The sequence below is a fragment of the Grampus griseus genome (genome assembly GCF_964374135.1).
Source record: "Grampus griseus genome assembly, chromosome: 9".
NCBI classification, from domain to species: Eukaryota; Metazoa; Chordata; class Mammalia; order Artiodactyla; family Delphinidae; genus Grampus; species Grampus griseus.
In genome coordinates, this window is record NC_139003.1 from 1,153,847 (window position 1) to 1,176,747 (window position 22,901).

The 22,901-nt window shown below is 54.7% G+C and overlaps 1 protein-coding gene across 1 annotated transcript in view; it reads left to right on the plus strand.

Annotated features, from left to right (window-relative positions):
• The window catches only part of PTPRN2 (protein tyrosine phosphatase receptor type N2), a gene marked incomplete at its 5' end in the record, with an annotated part of 671,781 nt that overhangs the window by 603,226 nt on the left and 45,654 nt on the right, over nt 1-22,901 (plus strand). Inside the window, 2 exons of the mRNA XM_082661426.1 lie at nt 6,265-6,412; nt 20,996-21,069. Of these exons, the coding sequence (XP_082517552.1) occupies nt 6,265-6,412; nt 20,996-21,069 (222 nt within the window). The remainder of the gene's footprint in view (nt 1-6,264; nt 6,413-20,995; nt 21,070-22,901) is intronic.

Consider the following 22,901-nt stretch of genomic DNA (forward strand, 5'->3'; position numbering starts at 1 on the left):
AGAATCACCATCCCTCCATCCGTGTATACTCTATAGTTGCAAAGCATAGTTGATACATGGACTCAGTCAAGCGTCAGAAATACGTGCTATGATTCCCGGTTTTATGCAGCAGTAAATTAAGGGTCAGTGAGGTTAGATGGTCTGCCCAAAAAGTCGTCGTGTGGGCACCAGACCTCTTTGTTTATCACACTGTTAAGAAGTCTTTCAGAATCAAGCCGAACGCCTTCTCCATTTATTAGAGTTGCCTTCCTATTGGAAAAGCTCCCTCAGGCACTCACAGAGACTTTGTGAGTGATGGGTGAAATTAACCTCCCAAAGACACAAAGTGCTCCTGTGATTAACAAAACTCTATTGTGCTCCACAACCCAGATTCCATATTCCTAGGAATTGCTTTCTTGACCTGAAGATGCTGACAATTTGATCAGAAGACAGTGCAGAATATATTAGAGTGATAATAAGAAATTGTGGACACAAGTCTCCACCTTATAATGGCAGTAACACTTTTGTTCCACAAGTTCTGGGATTCTGTGTAAAATGATTCCAGTAAACCTGGAAGCCAGTGGTTTGTTCAACACGCGAGAGCATTTCCTGAAAAGTCATCAGGTGGTACGTGGTCCCCCTGCCCCAGAAACTGTTGGTCATTTTCCTACCCAAACAGTCGAATTGTGTGGGCTAGAAAAGGGGATGTGAGCTGCGGAGCTGGGAGGATGAAGTCGGAGATGAGAGGCAGATTAAAGAGGAAAACCTTAGACTGAGTCAACAGCTCATAAAATGGGTCTTGTGAAAGCTGACGCGATCCTCAAGGAGCAAGAAACTCAGAAGAAATGCAGGTCCATCTTCAGCCTGCTGTAAATGATGGTGTTGTGTGGTCGGGGGTCACGAGGTCAGTGTCAGCGGGTTCGGCTACAAACTTGGAAAACCCATATTCTGAGACCTCGGGATATGGGGATTATCTTTATGCAAGTACATCGAACCTAGGCCCTTGAAAATATCACAATTCAAGAAGGTTTTAGAAACCTTTGCACTCAGGGCTCATCTGGAATTAGCTCGAGTGAAATTCCCCTGACGGGCTCCAGGAGCATGGAAACACAACGCTGTGTCCTTCCAGCCGAGAACCCTTGCAGTCCCCCCACCCCCGTCACCCAAAATCTAGCTGAGTGGAGTGAGTAACTCTTCAACATTAAAGACTGACTTCCAGACGTTCTTTAAGAACCGGGGTAGCTGTCATAGCTCATCTGTATAAGCTCTTCAACTTGAACCAACTGGTGCGGAGCCCTGACTCCACTTGACAGAGTCTTCTGCATGGACACGGCGGGGGATCCCCTTCACCTGGCTGGCCCCCTGCTACAGTGCTGGCGATTCGTCCTGCTCTGCTCTTTGTATCCCAGAGCTTCCTCTGTGCAGGCTGATGATGTTGGTATAAGACGGGTCCCTAACCCCCAGGAGCTCACGACCCATGGGGAAGACAGGCTTCTTACACTAGTGACGGTGCATGGAACGTCCCCAGTGAGGGCCACTCGTTGAGGGCACAGGAGTCCACAGAAGCGTCTCAGGGAGACAGCGCCAGACCTGGACCCTGAGGATGGTTAAGACCAAAACGGAGGAGAGTCTGGGAGAAGCGCTTTCTGACCTGGGGCTGCTCCTCCAGGTCTGTGAGACCGCCGCGACCTCGGGGCTGTCACTGGAACGTCAGGACTAGGAGCCACCCGTTGACATGAACTGTGAAGCTGTTTGTTGGCTAACGCAGAAAGGAGGAAAGCAGCAGGAAGTATTTAATGAAACGTTCCGAAGTCCTCTGGTACTTTTGGGGGCAGTTCTTCCAAGTTTCAGAAGATTCATTGGCAAACTTTTTGGCATGCCAGCCATCAATATACAATTTTTACCTGGAACACAAATTTCTTACAGAATTTTCCAGGCTACGATCAGTCATTCAACACATACTGACTGTGTGCTAAGTGCATGCGACACGGGCCCCACCCTGAACAAGTGAGCTCATGAGAGGAGGGGGGGCCTGGTGCCCACAAAGCCGACTGGGGTCCACGTCACGGAAATGCAGCTTTTAAACTAGTGTCTGAGGCGGGGGTGGGTTGTAGGAAAGCAAGATGAGAGAAGGCAGTGATGGGCGTGAAGGAGGAGGACGCATCCGTACTGACCTGGACTTCTGGGTAGATTCATGACAGAACAATCGGCTTGAAGAAAGCGTCCAGAATGATGGTGACGGGGGAGGCTTCAAACAGTGGGACGTGTTCTTATTGGCACGGAGTCGCAGGTTAGTAAAGTGAAGTCTGGACAAAGGACAATGCTATCTGGGCACCATTGGTGGCTTTTGAAGCAGGTGGTATTGTGACCAGAAATGCCAGCCTGTGAAGGAACCAGAAAGGGATGTGAGGGAGGATGGAGGAGGAGGCCACGGCAGCAGGAGGACACCAGCAGTTCTGTGTCTATAAGACCCTCATCTCAGCATCTTTTCAACTTAAATAAGAAAAGTCTATAATATTGATGTCGTCCAAAGCTTAAGCAACGGTCGTCAGAACAGAAAAAAAGCAGCTCACACATGTGCCCGAAATGGTGGAGTTTATCCCAGGCCTTGCTGTTTGGCTCCAGGTGGAGACGTTATCAGCAGCTTCTGTTTTCATTCCGCTTTCCTTCGTTTTCTACATGTGCTATTTATGGAATAAAAAGTTAGTTGTTGTTTTTTTAAACTAAGCCCTCCTCCCACTCCTACCACACACACACACACACACGTTAAATGAAAGTATTTTAAATGTCAGCTTTTAGCACACCTACAGTCTGGGGGAAGAACGTGATCGTGTTTAAATTTCATGTTAACTTACCTAATTATTCCGGGCAGTGATGGTGTCTGGGGAGGATCGCTACACCTGTTCTCACGCCCTTGACGAGAAGGGGCCTCGTAGTATTGAGCTATGGTGGCAGGTTTTGTATTTGTATAAAACACGTTAGTTTACTACCAAGGCCTAGCTTCCTGACAGACAACATGAAACATACTCTCATGTCTCAGAAGAAAAACATCTAATCCACAAACAGGAAGAGCAAAAGCTCCTCAGACGTGGATGGGAATCATGTCCATTGAACACAGTGAGTGATGTTCTGTAAAAATACTAATAGGGAAACAACGAATAGGTCAAATTGAAATGACCGGAGCAGGGCAAACACAGACGCATGTAGCAATACGTGCTGAGAGGATGAAAACTTTATGTCAGTTTTCATATAATCAAGTGTATCTTTAGATGAGCTCATTCTCAATGAAACAAAGTAATAATGTTCGTAACGACTCTTTCCTCCCTGTGTCACTCAAGCTTGCGTACTGCAGTCCCAGTTGATGCTTCTTGCCGTAAGTTTAGAAATTCAAGTCAACTTGCAGCATGATTTCACTTTCCACAGTTAAGATAAATGTGAAATTTTAAACAGCTGCAGTTTACAGGAATTAAGATAATATCCGATGCCCCTTTTGCAGACGACATTTGAGACCTGATTCAACCTGCCAGGGTTTATCATTTTAGAATCCATCACATTTTATTGAAAGAAGCTCATTCATTCATGATGGATTCTGTGAACAGAGTATTTTCCAAAGAAAAGTGAGGATCCCAAATCGTTTTGCCAGAAACAGTTTTACATCCATTTGTAAGACTGTACATTAACCAGTCTTGGGGAAAGTAACCACAGAAGCACTGAGACTGTACACTTTACCCAGAACTACCCCTCCTTCCCGGGGACCCCCGCACACACCATATTTTAAGCTAGATAATAAGCTAGTTGGTATTTCCCCAAACTTAAGTGTCATCCTTATTAGGGTAGCTTTGGTACAAGAAATATGTATCTGATATTCCATAATGATTGTCCCAAAAGAAAGCATTCTGTGTTTACATGTTCTAGATTGTGCCCTTAAGTTTGCTTCTTCCCCACCCAAAGAAACCTGTGAGCTGTGTGGGCACCAGGGGCTGGCAGTGGCCGGGCACTTAGAACTGCTGCGATGTTTCTGTTCCTGATGAGGGTGAGCTTCTGAGGTTCACGGTCTGTCCCTGAAAAGGGGTTCATGGTCACAGTTCTCGGTCTTCTGCATAGAAGACCATCTGCTGGTTCCCTAAGCGGCTGGAGCAGGGGGCTGAGGGATATGTGACCGTCACCCAGGGCCCCGTCACTGGCCCTCCCGGAGCCATACCTGCCGGGGGGCCCTCAGCTGCTGGGCCAGGCGGCCCCGAGGGTGACTTCTCCCCTGGAACATCGCCCACCAGGCACCCGGCTTCCGAGCTCTGGTTCAGCTCACGCACATTGATACACACACCAGTCAGACCAACATGGACTACAGTCGGTGTTTGTTGAGTGAATAATACAAGACAGTTCAAGTCGCTGTAGTCAACATTTCCCTGAGAAGTGTGGGACCCCAGCACGACTGTCTGGTGGACTGTCCTTCCTTTTCTCATGCCTCTCTGTCCCCTGGAGTGGGTGCCGATGAGCCGGGGTGGCCAAGAGCAGTGGGGGGGATGATCCGAGCCGGGTGGTCAGCTGGAGTGAGTGGGCAAGGGGGCTGACGGAGGGGTCAGGGTGATGTGGGACGGGTGTAAGCTTTGGCCGGACATCGGGGTGCCTGACCGCTGGAGACCTGGCCTCGTGTGTGTGTGTGTGTTTCATTTTGCTGTGCGGGCATGTTTGAAGACCCACAAGCAAGATGTTAGAGGATGGGACCACTATCTCCTTTGGGTGCGATAAAGCCACCCGGGTTGGTCCTTTGAAATGCTCTTCCTTAAAATCACAGTCGTTTCTGGACTGAACAGATCAATAAGGTGAGTAGGCAGCACTGGCTTGGGAGTCTTTGTGGAGGGAACGTTCTGGAGGCCTTTGTTTCCGCATCCAGTCCTCCTAGTATCGCTGCCAACAGACAAGTGCCTGACAAATTAAGATCAGAGCAGCTGTGGGTCAGATACTCGGGTTGTTGTTTTTGTTTTTTAACACTGCCAGCCACATGACGCTGCGCACATCAGAGCAGCCCAGTGTCTTAAATGCAGCACCCCCGGTGGGTTCAGAAAAGCCAGCCAATTTCAAGAAAAATGACTTCTGTGCCAACAGAAACGGGAGCGGGGGCAGCCCTAGCGAAGGCCCCGTCTGAGCTCCCTGCCCTCGACTGTGTGGCGAGTGGCGGGATTGTCGTCACCGCTGGTGACACCTGTGCTCCCTCCCTGGACTGGGGCCTGTGCGCATAGGCAGCCCTCATCTGGGGACTAAACGGCAGCCATGGTGCCGGGCAGGGTCCCCCCGCCTCCTGGCTGTCCCCACCGGGACCCCTGGCTGAGCGCCTGGCCCAGGCTCTGGAGGATCTTGGGAGGGTGTGGTTTCCGTTTCTGTCCAAGAGAAACCACTTGGACACGATTTTGCTTGGATAATACAATAGTTTTCAAACAGTGTGTTCCGTAGTTTTCACTGAAAATATTTCAAACAATTATTGCATCATAGTATCTGTTGGTAAGCAGTGGTTCTCTGCGATGGGGAAAAGGAAAATGAGACTGAGTGCAGAGCATGACAACTGAGGTGCTTTCTCAGACTGAAGTTACTGACAAACACGTTTCTGTGGGCCCTGCTTTTTAACCCAGCTCCAGCTCGCTTCCTCCGTGTAGCACGGTGATAGCTTCTTCGTGTATCTGAGCACGTTCCTTCTTTGATGCAGAGAGCAGGGTCCTCCTGTGCGTGTTTCCAAGCACAGAGGCAGACCCGGCTCCCATACCTCCCTTACTCCTGACCTCAGAGCCTGGATGCCCAGCCAGACATTCAGGGCCCCTGGGCTCTCTCTGTCCCCAGCCGCACCGGACACACCTGCACGCGTGCCTGCCCCTCCCCCGCGCTGTGTTAAACCTCTTCCCACAAAGTGCGGCGCCATAAGCCTCCGTGACTGCGCCCATCCCGTGACCTCGCTCCTGGCTGGACACACATCCCACCTCTGGGCTGGCGCATCAGACCTGGTCTGCGGTGTGTGCGTCTGTTTTCACGGTCTCTGGGTGTTCTCACCGCCCCCCTTGGCACCGCGGCAAACGCAGCGTGACCACCTTTGAACCAACCACCAAAGCACGGGGCAGCCTTTGCCGCACCCCCTGCGTCTGGTTAGCCCTCGGCCCTGCACCAGGCCCCGAGCCAGCCCTACCCCCCTTCAGCAGGGGAACTGTGGGCAGCACCCCACGGGCCGCCCGGCGTCCCGTCACCGCCAGGGGCCCGCGCCCTCCCGGCTGGCGCTCCTGACTCTCGTTCTCCCTCCAGGCCTACATGGAGGACCACCTGAAGAACAAGAACCGCCTGGAGAAGGAGTGGGAGGCTCTGTGTGCCTACCAGGCCGAGCCCGACAGCTCGCTCGTGGCACAGAGGGAGGAGAACGCGCCCAAGAACCGCTGCCCCGCAGTGCTCACCTGTACGTACCGCCGGGGCTCTGGCCGGGAGGGCGGCCGGTGGCGGTAGGGATGGGCCGCACCTGCCCCCCGGGATTTCCCGCTGCGCTCGTGCGGCTGCAGCGTCCTCCCCTCCTGCCCGTCTGCCCTCTCTGCCAGCAAACGTCCTCTCACTTCATTTTTTTTTTTTTAATTTTATTGAAGTGTAGTTGATTTACAATGTCATGTTAGTTTCAGATGTACAGCAAAGTGATTTAGTTATACATGGATAGATAAGTAGATAGGTAGATAGATGATACATAGATAATAGATAGATAGATGATATATATAGAGATGATAGATAATAAATAGGTAGATAGATGATAGATGATGGATGATAGATAGATGATAGATACATAGATGATAGATAATAAATAGGTAGATAGATGATAGATGATAGATAGATGATATATAGATAGATGATAGATAGATGAGAGATGGATGATAAGATAGATGATAGATAGATGATATATAGATAGATGATAGATAATAGGTAGATAGATGATAGATAGATAGATGATAGATAGATGATAGATGATAGACAGATGATAGAATAAATAGGTAGATAGATGATTGATAGATGAGAGATGATAGATGGATGATAGATAGATAAATGATAGATAGATGAGAGATGATGGATGATAAGATAGATGATAGATGATATATAGACAGATGATAGATAATAGGTAGATAGATGATAGATAGATAGATGATAGATAGATGATAGATGATAGACAGATGATAGATAATAAATAGGTAGATAGATGATAGATGATAGATAGATGAGAGATGATAGATGGATGATAGATAGATAGATGATAGATGAGAGATGATAGATGGATGATAGATAGATGATATATAGATAGATGATAGATAATAAATAGGTAGATAGATAGACAGATGATAGATATTCTTTTTCAGATTCTTTTCCCTTACAGGTTATTGCAAAACACTGAGTAGAGTTCCCTGTGCTGTACAGCAGGTCCTTGTGGGTGGTCTATTTTATGTATGGCAGCGTGTACATGTCAATCCCACGTTCCTAACTTATCCCCCCACCTTGCCCTCTGGTAAGCATAAGTGTGTTTTCTATATCTGTGGGTCTGTTTCTGTCTTGTAAGTAAGTTCATTTGTGTCATATTTTAGATTCCACATGTAAGTGATACCATATGGCATTTGTCTTTCTCTGTTTGAGCTACTTCACTTAGTATGATGATGTCTGGGTCCATCCATTCATCTCACGTAAAGGGCAGGGAGACCACCACCCTCTGAGCCAGCCCCCGACACCAGCCTCGAAACACAGAGCCGTCTCTTCCTTCCGGCCCCGCGGCCGAGTCCTGGAGCCACGGGCGGGACACAGAGATCCCAGCGAGCACTTGCCGTTGCTCTGGGATGCGAGGCTCGTTTCTGAACCCTGGAGCCTCATCCTCACCTGTACTTGGCCTCACACCGTAGTCCTTGAACACTTAGGGCCATGAGGAGTTGACAGGCAGTCACGTGGGCCGGGCAGGCTGTGGGCACAGCAGGAGCAGACACAGGTGCCCCCGCAGCCTTCAGCCCGACAGTGTGTCACCAGCATGGCCAGGAGTCACTGCCAGGAGATGGGGACACAGGAAGGTACCAGCCCTGCAGTCTCACACTACGTGAGGTGACGAGTGACCTACAGGTGCGGAGGCCCACGGAGGACTAAAGGAGGGGCGGGCCGAGTCTGCGTCTTCCCACCCACCTGCACCTCCTCTCCTCCTGTCACTTTACTAGAGACATCAGCCTCCTGTGTCCTAGCAGGTTCCAGGCCGGTCTGGGCTGTGGTTACTACACATCCCCCTGCAGGGGGAGGGGATCTGGGGGGTGTCTGTGACCAAAGTGTCTGACGTAAATGCCGACTGCACGAGTGACTGTCGTGGTGACGGAAGACGGGAGAGATGCGTGCAGACCTCACACACGGCAGGAGGAACTTTGTGGGCTGACTTTTCGAGGGCTCAGCAGAGCCACGCTGGGGCTCACAGGCAAGACCAGCCCCCTCGCAGGGAAGCACGCCCGGGGTCACAAGCCCCATCCCAGCCTTGTGGAGCCAGTGGGGACCAGCCTGGCACCACCCAAAGGCGCGGCCGGGCTGCCATTCCGACGCCCCCCGGCCTGGGAGACGCAGCAGCAGATGTCCTGTCTCGTAGCAAGTGGCAGCGACTCCACGCCTGCTCACGGGACAGCGAGAGCAGAGACACACTCCTGTGCTGCTCTAGCCCCAGCCTGGGAATTACACACCTTTGTAAAATCTTAACGCGCTGCTTCTGGGTGTAAGTCTTTTCTAACTGTTTAGTCAGTGTTTAGACTGGTTCTGTGACATCTGAGGGCCTTTTCCCTAAAGAGCTCTAAAAATAGGAGCTGTTGCGATTTGTAAGTTTTATGTTTAGCAGAAAAGACAGTAACTGACACATGTTTATTAAGCACCTACTTGTGCCAAGAGCTGCTGACAGACGCTGGGTCACCCAGTCAACCAAGCTTGGCCACTGTCCTCAGAGAGGATCCAGGTTAGGGGGTGCGAGGGTGTTCCAACTACACCCTAAATAATGTGGTGTTGGGGGCAGACCATCAGCCTGGATCCAGCGTGCTCCCAGGCCTGGAGGCTTCCTCGGGTGTCAGGCCCTGTAGGGTAAATACTCAAGTTCAAAGCATCCCTTCCACCGAGCCAACCACAACACGGCACGTTCCCGTCCACGTGCCCTGCAGCCCGGCCGGCCGCTGGGCTCCGTCTGTGCCGAGTCAGCGATGGGTCCACAGGCCAGGACCTCAGGCACGTGGGGTGTCCTGTCTTCAGCCTTGGGGTGGTGCTTCAGCCCCGCGGGGACCAGGGCCTCGGGCCTGCTGTACGTGGGCCGGAGCCAGGGCTCTGAAGGGGAAGTGCCTTCCTGGCTGGACTCTGGCGCTGGGCGTTAGAGACAGGCCACTGTTCTTGACCGGCATGGCCGTCCCAGAGCCTGACCTAGGTTGTCGCCTGTCCGGGGTCCTGCAGGAAGTAGGGGCCAGTACCCTGCAGAGACAAGCGGGCAGTTAGAGCCTCCCCAGACGCGCAGGTCCAGTCCCGGCAAGTGCGTCCCCACCTTTGTCCTCCACACTCCTGCCTCCTTAACTTTTAGAGGAAATCCTGTCCTCAGATCTCCACCGGCATCTCTTCCCAGGCAGGACCCTCCGGCGATGGCCTCACTTAAACTCTTACTGGTCTCGCCAAACTCCACCAGGGAGAACCGCCGCCTCTTCCTGAAACCTCTCCGTATTGTCCGGCTGTTCACTCCTTATGGCGCAGAAACGGTCCGTGATGGAGCGTAGGGCGTTGACAGGGTGGCCTCCACGTGCCCCGCTCCCTGAAGCCGACGTCGACGCCCCAGCCGGGGACAGTGGGGTGTGCACGACAGCGTCGTGTGTTCGACGTGCTCCCCGCAGCACCCACCCGTGTCACTCAGCCTCACTCGGGGCTTGGGATGGAAACCCCGGGGCCATCTCTCTCTGCATTTGCTCCTTTTGCCCTTATCCTCTCCCGTCACCTCCAGCGAGGCCCCTCATTTCTGGATCTGACGGTACCGGCCCACTCTGCTCCCCCCTACCCCTGGCTGGACCCCACCTTCCTGCCTTTACTTCCCTCCATGAAGCAGCTCTGCTCCTGCCCCGCTTCTCCTCATGTCCATCCTCCACCCGGGAGAGGGGAGTTACTGCCTGGCTCCCTGGTCAGCGGCCCCCCGGGCCACCCACCTGGACCCCGCCCAGTCCGGCAGTGTGCAGGCTCCCCTCCTCCCAGCCCCTCCACATCTTTGCTCGTCTGCTGCCCCCGAAACGTCTCTCCCCCCACCTCCGCCAACACGAGGGCCGTTCCAGCTGAGGCTGGAAGACGTCCCAGTTGGCAGTTTGGTGGGAAATTCAAGGGCGGCCGGGCTAGCGACTTTCCCATCGCTGACAGCCCGGAGATTCTAGCTACAAGTGACTTGTCTTTCAAAGGACAAGGCAGCTAGCGTTCATGAGATGTTGGCTGGCCATGCGCTAGGTCTAATTCTATAGCTCAGAAGTTTAAAGAATTTAATTTTTAAATTCTTTTTTTTTGCCTTTTTAAAAAGAATTATGCAATATTCCACTCATCTGTTTTTTAAATTAAAAACAGGAATATGATGCTATTTTGGTGTGCAATCTTAAACAGAAAAATGTTTGTGATTCTGAGTTACAATAACAAGAGAGAGACACACGGACACAGGAATACTTAGACATGAACCCAGAGAGAACGTATAGCCGAAGACACAGGCACGTGAGGATGGACAGAAGGGTCTGTGATGCCGTTTCCCGCAGCTCAGCTTTCTTGGGCGTTGCTGCTCACCCAGCTCACAGCTCGGCCCCCCGCCTTGCCCCGAAGACGGGCCGGGTGAGGGTCAGAGCGACTCTGGCCCGGCTCTTCCCGGGAGCCACGTCACCTGGTGGCACCAGGCTTCGGCCACGTGTGACAGAAAGGCCAGCGGCCAGGCTGAGCACATCGAGTGCGGCCCCCGAGCGCCCCGGGCCCACCCCCCAGCCCTCCTGCATCTCCCCCCCGTCGGGCAGATGAGGGTGTTGGGGTTCGAGCCCGGGTGCCCTGTGCTGACGGGACACCAACCCCTTGTGCTTTCGTGGACTCACCTGAGACTTTCTGAGTCGGGAACAGGAACACAGACTTCGAACTTCCACAGAAGGAACGTCTAAAGTACATCCGGGGCCCACGGTACTCGACAAAGCATCGCTTCCCTTGAAACACACAGAAAACTATCTATTTCCAGACAAACCTTTGGTTTCCATATTTTTCCCAACTCCCAGCAGAACCCCCGCAGCGAGTATTCTGGTTCAGCCCCATCTGAGTGACCTGCTCAGCCTCTAGCCATCAGTCGTGGGAAATTCTCCTAAATCCAACAAGCAAGCAGGATTTTCTTCCCCTCACGTAAAGCGGCTGCACGAGAAGCTAAGTGTCCAGAGAAGTTGCTGACTTGGCTGTCTTTTTGTCACTCCCTTTTTTCGGCCTCTGAACCAGCTGAGTAACTGCCTCTGGATTTGGGAAGGCTGTAGGTGTGTTGGTGGCGACAAGAAACTATCCAGCCAATTCTGTGAAGGCTTTTCCTTTGCTACATCACAGCAGAAGCTGGGCTGCCGGAGACTGAAGAGCTTTTAAGGGACATGGGGAGGAGGCGCCCGGGCCTTCCCGTGGGGCTGTGCATGTGCGGAGCCTCTGGAGGTGGGCCCCTGGGCTGTGGGAGCGCCCCGCCGGAGCCTCCCCAGGGCAGAGGGGCTGCTTGCGGGCTGGGGGCCGCGCCACCGTCTGCACAGTTCAGCACTCAGGTTCAGCTTCTGCCCTCTCTTCACTCCTTTCCTTGAAGCTGGGCCACTGGATGTGTAAGACATCCAACCTCCTGTCACCGGGTGTCTGTGCTTCTCCCCGTCCCATTCCGATGCTGCTCGCAGAGGCGGGAGCCGGGGCTGGGCCCCTCTTCTGAACCCGCTCTGGTTTCTGCGCCCAGAGGCCGATCACAGCCTTCAGAAGGGCCGCAATGGGCTGTGTTTCCTCCTTGACCTGCACGTTTCCGGTTTCCGTTCATCGTGCAATGGGCACATCACAGGGCACAGCCCCGAGCCGTCCATCCTTATACGGAATTGAACTCTGCATTCACTGCTGATAAACGAATCCTTGTTCAAAGTCAAGGGGAGTTTGACCTCTGGTCACCACGGTCACCCTCAGCCTTTTTCCATCCACACGTTTTATAAACACGTTTTACCTGCCTTCGAGTCACGGACAGAGCCACATTCAACGGGATGAATACAGGGCGCTGCCTACCAAGGCCCCCCTCAGGCAGACTCGGATCCAGGAAGGAATGTTCCAGGGGCTGCTCCGTGAGCCCCTCTCTGCCTGCCGCCCTCCCGTGCAGCCCAGGAGATCCCCGCACAGCAGACCGTGCAAAAGGCCAGGTGTGCAGTGTCCCATTTACACCATCACCCACGAGCCTGGAGCCAGAGGTGAGCCGGGGCGTCAGGGGGCGACGTGGCTTGCCCCCTGCCCTCCTGACCCCGGGGGACTCCTTGCCGGCCAGTCCAGAGGCACTTTGCAAAGAAGCAGTGTCGCCAGCTTGGCATAATTCCCCCCACACGCTTTTTATCGCAAAAGTTTTAAAATGCTCGGGTTGAGATGATCATTTGACGATCGCCTACATTCCCACCAGCGAGAGTACGCACAGCTGCCGCTCCGTATTTTGCCTTTTTTGTGTGATCAGTGTGTGTGCTTTACTTCTTTACTGGCTGAACTATTTCAAAGTGGGGTTTAGGCATCGTGATATCTAAATACGTGAGCCTGTGTCTCCTAAAAGTAAAGACCTTCTCCTACGTAACTACGACTCCACTGTTGCAACTAAGAAAATCAGGAATCCCCTATTAGCCGCTCATTCCACTCCATCTTCCAATGCTCCCACATATTCCAGTTATATCATCTACAGCGGTTAGTTAACTAGATGCAGTCAAGGTTCATAACTGCCTTTTGGACTTCGCGTCTCTCTAGCCTTTGTAACTTTAGAACAACCCCCTTGGTTTTCCGACGTGACTTGATCCTAATAAGCTCCTCTTCTCCTGGCGGCCACCCTCCCTCGAAACCCTCACAAGCTCTCCAGTCAGGAGGCTGGCCTGGTCCTTGGGAAGCTGACTGCCTGGTTCCCAGACCCGCTACTTCCCCTCTTCTGGTCACGCACCTGAGACCCAGAGGCCCAGGGACACAGTGAGGTCGAAACCAGCTGTGGCCAGACTGTGCATCCCAAGGACACGCCATGGACATGGCCAGCACCCGCTGCCGCTGCACCCAGAGGACTCGCAGAACCTATTCTGGTCACGGGACTGGAGACCAGAACCTGCCCGTGAACATCGGCCCCCAGCGTCTGTCGACCCCCTAACTGTCTCTTCTCTGTCCTTGTTGGTTTGAAAAGGTATTCTCTGATAGAGATGGCCACAGCGCAACTGTAATTGAGTAGATTTTCTGTTTGTTATCTACCAAAACGATTTCATCTACACCAGACAGAGGCTTCATTCGGTTTAAACAAACACAGGTGCACAGACTCCCCTGTTATCCCCTGTGTATTTTGCACCATCCCACCCGGGACGTCAGCCTTTCTGATGATCCTGGTTTATGTGCGCACTTCCGTCTTCCGTACGTGGTCTTTCACACTGCGGACCACCCTGGTCTCTTTGGATGTCTTTCTCGTTTTCTTACTCAGGATATTTACCACTGTGTCATCAGAACTCTGACGTTTAGGGTTTCCCATCTCTTTGGCTCAGCGCCCTTTTGGAGTCTCTGGAACAGAATTCCCTCATCTGGTTATGTGTTAAATGCCTAGCATTCTCTTTCTTGGCAACTCAAAACTTTAAGGTGGTTTGGCCACTGTTCTCTCAAGGTTACCATCAACCGAGCAATTCTTTCCTTATTAGAGTTCAGTTTAGACGTGTAGCAATACTAGCCTGGGTCCCCGTCAGGTGCTGTGACTGTCAGCTGAAGGTGACACCTGTGTCCACCCCCTGTCCACCCTTGGTCAGCACAGATGGAGACCGGGATTGCTTTCTGGTGACAACACTGTGCTCAGTAGAACACAGACTTTTGTCACGTTGTTTCAACATGTGTGAGCTGCCCCCCACAGGGGCCCTCCGAGGCCACGCCCTTTGCCGTCTGTGTCCGGCCCTCCTCAGCTCAGCGGGGTTGGGGGGGCAGTGGGGATGCAGGCCCTCACTCAGAGAAGATGCGTAACTGAGGTCCGTTGATTGATGGTCTCTGGGTAGAACGGTGCAGGTGGCACGGTTTTGCTTGGTTGGTGTCTGCTCTTATTATGCAGAGTTGTTCTTGTGTGTGTGCAACACGCGTGCTGCCAGCAAACATTTGCACACTGTGCTGCACGCCATCCTGCCCTCCAGGCACGAGGACGGTGCCCTGGTGTCACCGCTGTACCCACCATGGCCCAGGGCTGGGTCCCGGAGCCTCTTCCCACGCAGTCACCAGGGCTGCTGGGACCTCTCTGCAGAGCTACCCTCCCCCTCCTCCCTTCCCCTCCCCCTCCTTCCCCTCCCCCTCCTTCCCTCCCCTCCCCCTCCTCCCTTCCCCTCCCCCTCCTTCCCCTCCCCCTCCTTCCCCTCCCCTCCTTCCTCTTCCCCTCCTTCCCCTCCCCCTCCTCCCCCTCCCCCTCCCCCTCCTTCCCCTCCCCCTCCTTCCCCTCCCCTCCTTCCTCTTCCCCTCCTTCCCCTCCCCCTCCTCCCCTCCCCTCCTCCCCCTCCCCCTCCTCCCTTCCCCTCCCCCTCCCTCCCCTCCCCCTCCCCCTCCCCCTCCTCCCCCTCCCCGTCCTTCCCCTCCCCCTCCTTCCCCTCCCCTCCTTCCCCTCCCCCTCCTTCCCCTCTCCTCCCCCTCCTCCCTTCCCCTCCCCTCCTTCCCCTCCCCCTCCTTCCCCTCCCCCTCCTCCCCTCCCCTCCTCCCCCTCCCCCTCCTCCCCTCCCCTCCCCCTCCCTCCCCTCCCCCTCCTCCCCTCCCCCTCCTCCCCCTCCCCCTCCTCCCTTCCCCCTCCTCCCTTCCCCCTCCTCCCTTCCCCTCCCCTCCTCCCCCTCCCCCTCCCCTCCCCCTCCTTCCCTTCCCCCTCCTTCCCCTCCCCCTCCCCTCCTCCCTTCCCCCTCCCCTCCTCCCTTCCCCCTCCTCCCCTCCCCTCCCCCTCCCCCTCCCCCTCCCCTCCCCCTCCCCCTCCTCCCTTCCCCCTCCCCCTCCTCCCCTCCTCCTTCTTCCCCTCCCCCTCCCCCTCCTTCCCCTCCCTCTCCCAGGTTCATGAGGGACCACCTCACACCTATTGGCTAATTTTCTCATAGAAAGCTAACATTTTTTAGCTGGTAGGAACTTTCTGGTCATCTCGGTCAGCCTCATCATTGAAGACGTAGGGAACTGGAAGACGTTAGACATGTGAAAAGGGCAGACAGGACGTTGTGAGAAAGCCAGGCCCAGACGGAGGCGCGACTCCGGGGGCGGGAGCGTCCAGGCCACAGAGCTGTGTCCTCACCATCTGGAGGCCGGGGTCCAGGACAAGGGTGGATATGACAAGGCTGGCCCCTCAGGGCTTCGCGGGGGTGTCTGTCCCAGGCCCTCTCCTCGGCCTTCGTGTCTACATGTCATCCTTCCTCTGCCTGTGTCTGATTCCAAACTCCCCCTTTTATAAGGACGCCAGGCACGGGCTGAGGCCCACCCACATGACCGTGTTGTCACTCCATCCCCTCTGTACAGACCCGTCTCCAAATAAGGCCACATCCCAAGGTCCTGGGGGCTAGTGCACCCACACATCTTTTTTTGGGGGGGGACACAATTCAGCCTTCGACACCAGGCGCCCCTGGACGGCTCAGTGGTTGGCAGGGCGGTGCCAGGCCACCTCCTGAAACCTTTGGGCCTGTTCTGCTCGGCACGGAGGCCGAGCCCAGAGGGACCTTTTCCTTGCACGTGCTGAGCAGCAAGGTTGGAACAGGGGCTCCTGCTCTGCTCCAGCCCCGTCACCCGCCTGTACGGCCAGTCACCCGCCGAGCTGCATGGCGAGCCTATTTTGGGATTGCTTTCTGAGAGATCCACAGAGATGCTGGTGAAAGTAAGAAATGAGACACGAGATGACGTCTTCAGACCACGTTTCAGGCCATGCGTGTGCCTCTGGGACCTGCTTCGGGCGTGTTTGGAGCCGGGAAGCCAGCCGTGAGCCTCGGGCTGTGGGCCGTCCCCTGCGGGGCAGCTTCTTGGGTAGGGACGGAACCAGCCTGTCTTCCTGCCGCCGGGGCGCCGGCAGGTGTGCTGACCCTGGGCCCCAGACGCCCCGGTCTGCGCGGCACTGAGCCGTGGAGGCGCAGAGCACGAGTGTCTGCTTTCCTCCTTAAACGTTTGATGGTCCTGTGGTTTGAGGTGTGGGTTTCTTCACGGGAGCAGAGCCCTTGCTCACGGGCTTCCTGAGGAAGGGGCGCTGGTGGAAAGAAGGGTGAGCTGAACTCCAAGGAGGACTCACCGCCTCAGAGCAAAAGTGCTTCGCGCTCACGCCGTCATCCTCCAGCTCCTGGGTCTGTGGAGGAACGTGCCGTACACTTAGCTTCTCAGAGTCCTGCAACAGACATGATACAGACATTTATGGCTTTGCCTCAGCTGTGACAAGGCCAAGTCAATGAAGACGTTTCCAGGTGTCACTGGCTTCCAGGTGTCACTGGCTGGGAACATGCGTCTGGCGTTAACAGCTGGTGGAGAAGTTCAGGTGATGTTTGTGGTTTGCTCACCCGTCAGGGGACCCAGGAAATTCAGGAAGGAAGTGGTGGCGCTGGGGCCATTTGTGAGCACAGCCCGGTGTGTGGGGTCTCCAAGAAAGACTCAGAGCCCTCCCGGCAGAGCGCTGGCCCGTCACAGACGCACCGCACGCTTGCACCAGCCATACCCTCCAAGTAGAGGAAATGCCATCAACCAGTGTAATGGTTTCATCTCAATCTTAACAGAAAATTGAGACAGCTGCAGGGCCCCAGGGGAATATTGACAGACCTCTTGGATGAAGAAATCCCATGGCAGGTGCCAGTGTCCACCCACGGCTTCTGCAGATGCCTAACTCGTGTTACCGCCAGCGTTACCGCCGGCAGCATCAATGACTTCGCCTATGTTGACTCATGCACGTATCGGTGCACTCGGTGTGAGGGACACGATCAGGGAGGCTAAAGAAACGCTATCCTTAAAGATCCATGTTAGGAGACGATGTCACAGGCGGGGGAGGCCTCCACACACTCTCCTTGGGTGGGTTCTGGTGGAACGTGGGCACGGGCTACGCACGGCACGGGCTAGAAAGAAGCCTGAATCGTTAAGCCACAGTGTCCTCCAACGTCTCCCTCGCTCCAGACTCCTTTGCCCTCGTCATGATCAAGAAGCAGTTCTAGACCTTACTCCTTCCGTTGGCATTTATGAAAACCATCCTTATTTACTACAACTCGTCCTATACCACACAATGAGTTTTGCCGGTTCAGCTGACTTTTTGTCACTTCGGTGTGTGTCCCTCTGTCATCTTTTGAACTGGTTCCTAAATCCCTTGCTCTCTGCCAGGCCTTCCGTGAGCACTTTATAGAAGCCATTTACCACAACAAGCCTGTGAGTTAGATATCGTTTTCCTACATTTTAGGTGACAAATCTGACACTTCCAGATACTGAATCATTTACCCGACTATCACCGGGCCAGCAGGTGGCCAGGCTGGGTCAAGCCTGGACCCTGAGCTCTGGGTCTTTGCCAGGTCGATTACTGGATGTTTCAGAGCCTCAGTTTCTCAGCCTAAATGGGGAAAAGGGACTCTGTTCCGTCTACGGCACAGTGTTCCAGGAAGGAGGAGGACGATACACGTGAAACATTAGGACAGGGAGAAGCTACAGACATTCAAAGCACCGCTCTTGAACACGGGGATGGTACACAGATTCTTCAGGGCTTCAGAAAGGGAACAGGCACAGAGGGTTAATTCAGCAAGTTTCTCCTTAGTAGGTGTTTTTCTCCTTCCCGCCTCGATAAAATTTACTACTGTGGGTCTTATGAGAGGAAAATAACTGGGTTGTAGAGCCAGGTACAGCGGGAGACACTACCTGAATTTCCTTGCTTCCTGGCGTCTGAGTGAAGTCTCACAACAGGATCTTGGAGGACACACCCAGCTCTTCATTAAAATGTAAGCGCTGTAGTTGTAAAACTTCTTGCTCTGTGGTTATAACGGAGAAGACAGAGGAACGGTATTCGCGGATCCACAGAGGAGGGGGGATTATTTGCTCAGGAGCCCCGCCCTGGCTTCACCTCCACCCCGCTGTTGACCTTGAGTGAACCGGTAATCCCACCAGGCAGCCTTGTCTCCCCTGTGCATCACAAAGAACACAGCAGCCACCCTCAGAACAGGAACAGTGAACCACAGAATGGCTGAGACTTGCCCGGCCGAGTGAAATGTCCACTGGACCGTCCCTGCTACATCAGCCGACCCTCCGCCGGACTCTGGCCCTTCTGGGATGGCCCCCAGTGTTTCAGAGAGAGGTTCAAGATGGTCCCACACTAAAAAAAAAAAAAAAAGTTCACTGTTAATTTTTTTTTTTTTTTTTTTTTTGCGGTACGCAGGCCTCTCACTGTTGTGGCCTCTCCCGTTGCGGAGCACAGGCTCCGGACGCGCAGGCTCAGCAGCCATGGCTCATGGGCCCATCCGCTCCGCGGCATGTGGGATCTTCCTGGACCGGGGCACGAACCTATGTCCCCTGCATCAGCAGGCGGACTCTCAACCACTGCGCCACCAGGGAAGCCCCACTGTTAATTTTTAAATCGACACATTGCTGCAATATGAAATATGTGATGGGAAGGTAGAACTCTGAGCTTTGGAAGCCCTTGTCCCAGGCTCAGTGGCATCTTGGAAAGAGTGCCCTGCGGGGATGAAGGTGGCTGGACCGGTGCCCGCAGGGACGCAGGACGCTGGGAGCTGTCCTCACAGCGAGCTAAGGCTCCGTCTCTGCTCAAAACAGTTTTTCCCATGAACCATCGGGGTTCAAGCTCACCGAGACTCCCAGACTGAGGACACGTTTTCTTGATTTTCCGACTAGAAAATCCAGCTGGCCCTTGTTTACTGAGCCTGGTTGCTTGCAGGGCCCTGTGGAGATGAGAGGGACCCGGCAGCCCCCCAGTCCTGGGCCTGTTCAGTGCGACCAGGGGGCCACTCCACCCTGGGTGTGAACGGCACCCTCTGAAGCTCCGGGCCCTCCTCCCTGGTTCCCTCCGTCGCGATGGCCAGCAGCCCTGCCCTGGGTAACGGGTTCTCAGACACTGGGAGCAGCCCAACTGCTGCTGTTAGCGACACCTGAAGTGGGCTTGTGGAGAATATTTGCAGTGAGGGGGGCTCCTGGGAGACCCTCGGGAACCCTTTGGAATCAGCTAGAAGCCCTGCTCTGTGTATCCAGGCTTCAGTGTGCAGGCAGAAGGCATGGTCCCCATTCAGAGAAGGGCCCGGCTTCTGAGCGGCTCCCACCGTCTCTGGCTTTGACATGTCTGGACGCCCCCACACACATACACTGAAAAACCGGGCCTCTTGAACTCCATCTTGGGGTGAGTGTTTGTAGCGCTTTGGAATGTCAGAGTTGACCGACTTTTCTCGTGGGTTTTATTTCAACTTCCTGCCACAGCCAGTTTTCAGTCTCTCAGGAACAGATCTGTGCAGGACCCCAAAGCCATTGAGTCCAGGGGACTTCTGAATCGTTGGTCACACCTTAGCGGGGGGCTTTGGCCGCTGCCATTGTAAACACCTTCAGAACATTCCACAGCGTCTGGTCCGTGTCACCTGTGATCAGGTAAACATGTCAGGCGTGAACCCCTTCCCTGTCTCTAGATGTTTCTTACCTGTCTTGTCTCTACTGGGAAAAAGCCAACGTTAATACCTCAATAAGACGGATAGGATGGCGTCCAGTCTCCAGTGGACGATACCTTACAAGTTCAATCAGTTTAGGCCTCGCCAAGTTTCCCAAGCCCCAGAACTGTTTAAAACAAAAAATAAGTAAATAAGTAAGATCTCCCAGAGAAAGGAAGGAGACACAAACCACAGCAAAGCCCCCGTGCGTGCTCTCCTGACCCCACTGCCGAGCTGCTCCCAGGGCTGGGAGCAGGAAGTGGGGAGACGCGGCTGAAATGCCGGGAACCTGGACTTGGGGTAACACACTCATCGCCGTGGAAACCCTGAGCTCTGGGGCTGCAGCCAGGCTTTCTCAGCAGAAGCGGGTGGTATGGGGGCCGCCGGAAGGCTTTCCCTGCCGTACAAGATGATGGAGCTCGGCGCGTCCCATTTTCAAGTTTGCACCTTGCGGAGGAAGGGGAGGAAGGTGGGAGAAACGGGGACTCTCGGGGGTGCCCTGCTGGCCGTGAAAGCTCCTGAAAACGGGCAGAGAGCTGTCACTGACCGCAGGAGGGTGGTTAGTCCAGAACCAAAGTCAGGGATGAGTCACATAGCAAACACACTGAGCTGTGACCGATCACATGTCCTTAATCCCCTCTGAGCGTCTGGTTTCAACACCCGTCAAATTGTTTTGCCCGTTTTAGGCACGTTTCTGTGTCGGTGAGTCCCCAGTGAACACTGCTCCCCGCACCCTCTTCCGCTGCATTTTCTTTTGCTCTTTTCTCCTTGTAAAGCTACATTCTTGTAATCTCGAGTATTTCACCTTCTCTAGACGACAGAATTGTATGTACTGAATGATGGTCTAATAGCTTCATATCCACGATGATGTTTATTTTCTCTGTGTTACCAAATACGTGTTATTTAAAGGCAAACACTACATGAGCTTCTGCCCAGGAGCACCCAGCCTTGGCGTTGGAACTTGACACAAGAAAAACACGAGGTTCCCTGCACACCCTGACGCTCCACTTCGTGGGCTGAAGGACCCTCGGTGGGGGAGGGAGGGAGGGAGGAGGTGCGGTGACGGCCTTCAGCGGGACCTGGGGGCAGGGGGCAGCGGTGGCCCTGGATGACGCCCTGCACGGGTTAACGCTCTGCTTTGGGGCTTGCAGACGACCACTCCCGGATCCGGCTGAAATCAGAGAACAGCCACAGCAGCTCTGACTACATCAACGCCAGCCCCATCGTGAGTACTGCCCGCCACGCACCAAGGCTCCCGGGGGGGCGGGCGGGAGCGGGCCGGCCGGGCACTGATTCCATAGCAGATAGCCGGTCTGTGTCCACCGGGTAACCGGCCTCCACCAGGGACCAGGGCTGGCGCTCTGCCCCCTGCCCACTCCTGATGCCTTGGTCCCCAGGCGAGGCTGAGTCCCAGGCAAAGGGAACGTGGTGCCGGGATGCTGAGCCCGGTCACCCCAGGGGCCCAGCAACAGCGCCCTGACGAGTTACTGCTGGAACCCGAGGCTTTGGGGAAATTCGTAGCTGGTTGTGTAAAGGGCTCCTAAGCCCCCTTGTTCCCTGTTCGGGGGAAACAGGAAAACCCAGACCCAACCCTGGCACGTGTTGAAGTGATGGATGACGTAGAAGTAGGTCGGAAACTGCTGGCTGGTCTCCTCCGGTCTTTGCAGCGGGCGGGGTCTTCCCTTCGAGGGAGGGGGTGCGGCAGCGCCTCTCTGGCAGCGGGTGTGATGGAGGACGGGGGCAGGTGAGACCTTCTGGCCGGCAGGTGTTCCCAGCCTCCGGAGAGCCCCTCACGGCCACAGCCTGCCGCTCCCTCGCGGCTTCCCGCCCTGCACCCGGGGAGAGGCCGCAGGGGAAAGTCGGGGGCCGCCCAAGGGGAAGGAAGAGGGGCTGGCAGGGGGTGAGTGTAGGTCAGCAGCTGGTGGGAGGAACCTGCCAGGGGTTCTCAGGGCACGTGGTGGGCGCACCTGGGCCCAAAGCAGAGAGGCAGGAGCAGGTGGGGCTGTGTCCCCCTTAAACCGTGGTTCTTGACGCTGGTCTCCGGGGAGCGTCAGGGCAGCTCAGTAAGTTCTCACATTGGCTTCAGTCAAATACGGGCGTGTAGGACGCAGCACGTCCTGGGGGCTCCGGCGCTGTGAGGTTATGGGGGAGGGGGCAGGTGGTTATGGGGTCATCTCTGGATTCGTGAGAGCGCCCTGGGTGAACGACAGACCCTGCCGTCCTCGGTGGTGACCTTGGCTGAGACAGTTCGCCGTCTGATCGCAAGCAGAACCGCTGATAGACGGCTGTCATCATGGTGGTTCCATTTTTCAGTGCATTTGCTGTATAAACCTTATTGTCATGACTCCAGCGTGCCGTGGGTCGGCCCCATTTCCTGACACCGCACAACCACACAGCGAGGGCACCGCGTAACACGCTTGCGGCGCGAAAGGGATTCGGGGGGCAGCATCTTGTCTGCACCCGTCTGAGCTCAGACCTTTGTTTCTGGGGTTATTTTTAAGGACGCACTCCTTTCCCTCCAGCAGAGTAGACCTCAAACGTTGGCTCCGTCTGTGTTCAGAGGCCTAACTGGAGCCGTTCAATCAGTCTTTCTAAATAAACACACTTGTTGAGTTTGGTATTTTTCCATCAATTCTAAATTCAAAAAACCAAGGCAAAGCCCCATTGATTTACGCATCTTTCACCTGCTGAGGGCGGGCTTTGTAGCTGCCTGGACCTGGTCCCTACACAGGGGTCGTGGTGATGGTCTGTAGAAGGGAAAGAGCTGCCTTCTCCTGCTGGGCTCCTTCCCTGGGATGAACCCCGTGACAGGGCCAGAATGAGCAATAAAGCAATCCTCTTCACGTCTCAGAGACGGGGGTTCAGTGTTGGGGGGTGCCCGACCCTCCCCCATGTTATGGGTTCCGGCTTCCAGACGTTGGAGCTATTTCAGGCTAAAGTTAGGACTCAATGAGGACAGGGTGCTGGTGAGAAACTGCATCTCTCCCGGAAGCCGCCCACCAGCAGCCCCTACTCCTGTGCCTTCCCCGTCTCTCTCTTGTTGGTAGAAATTCAGAA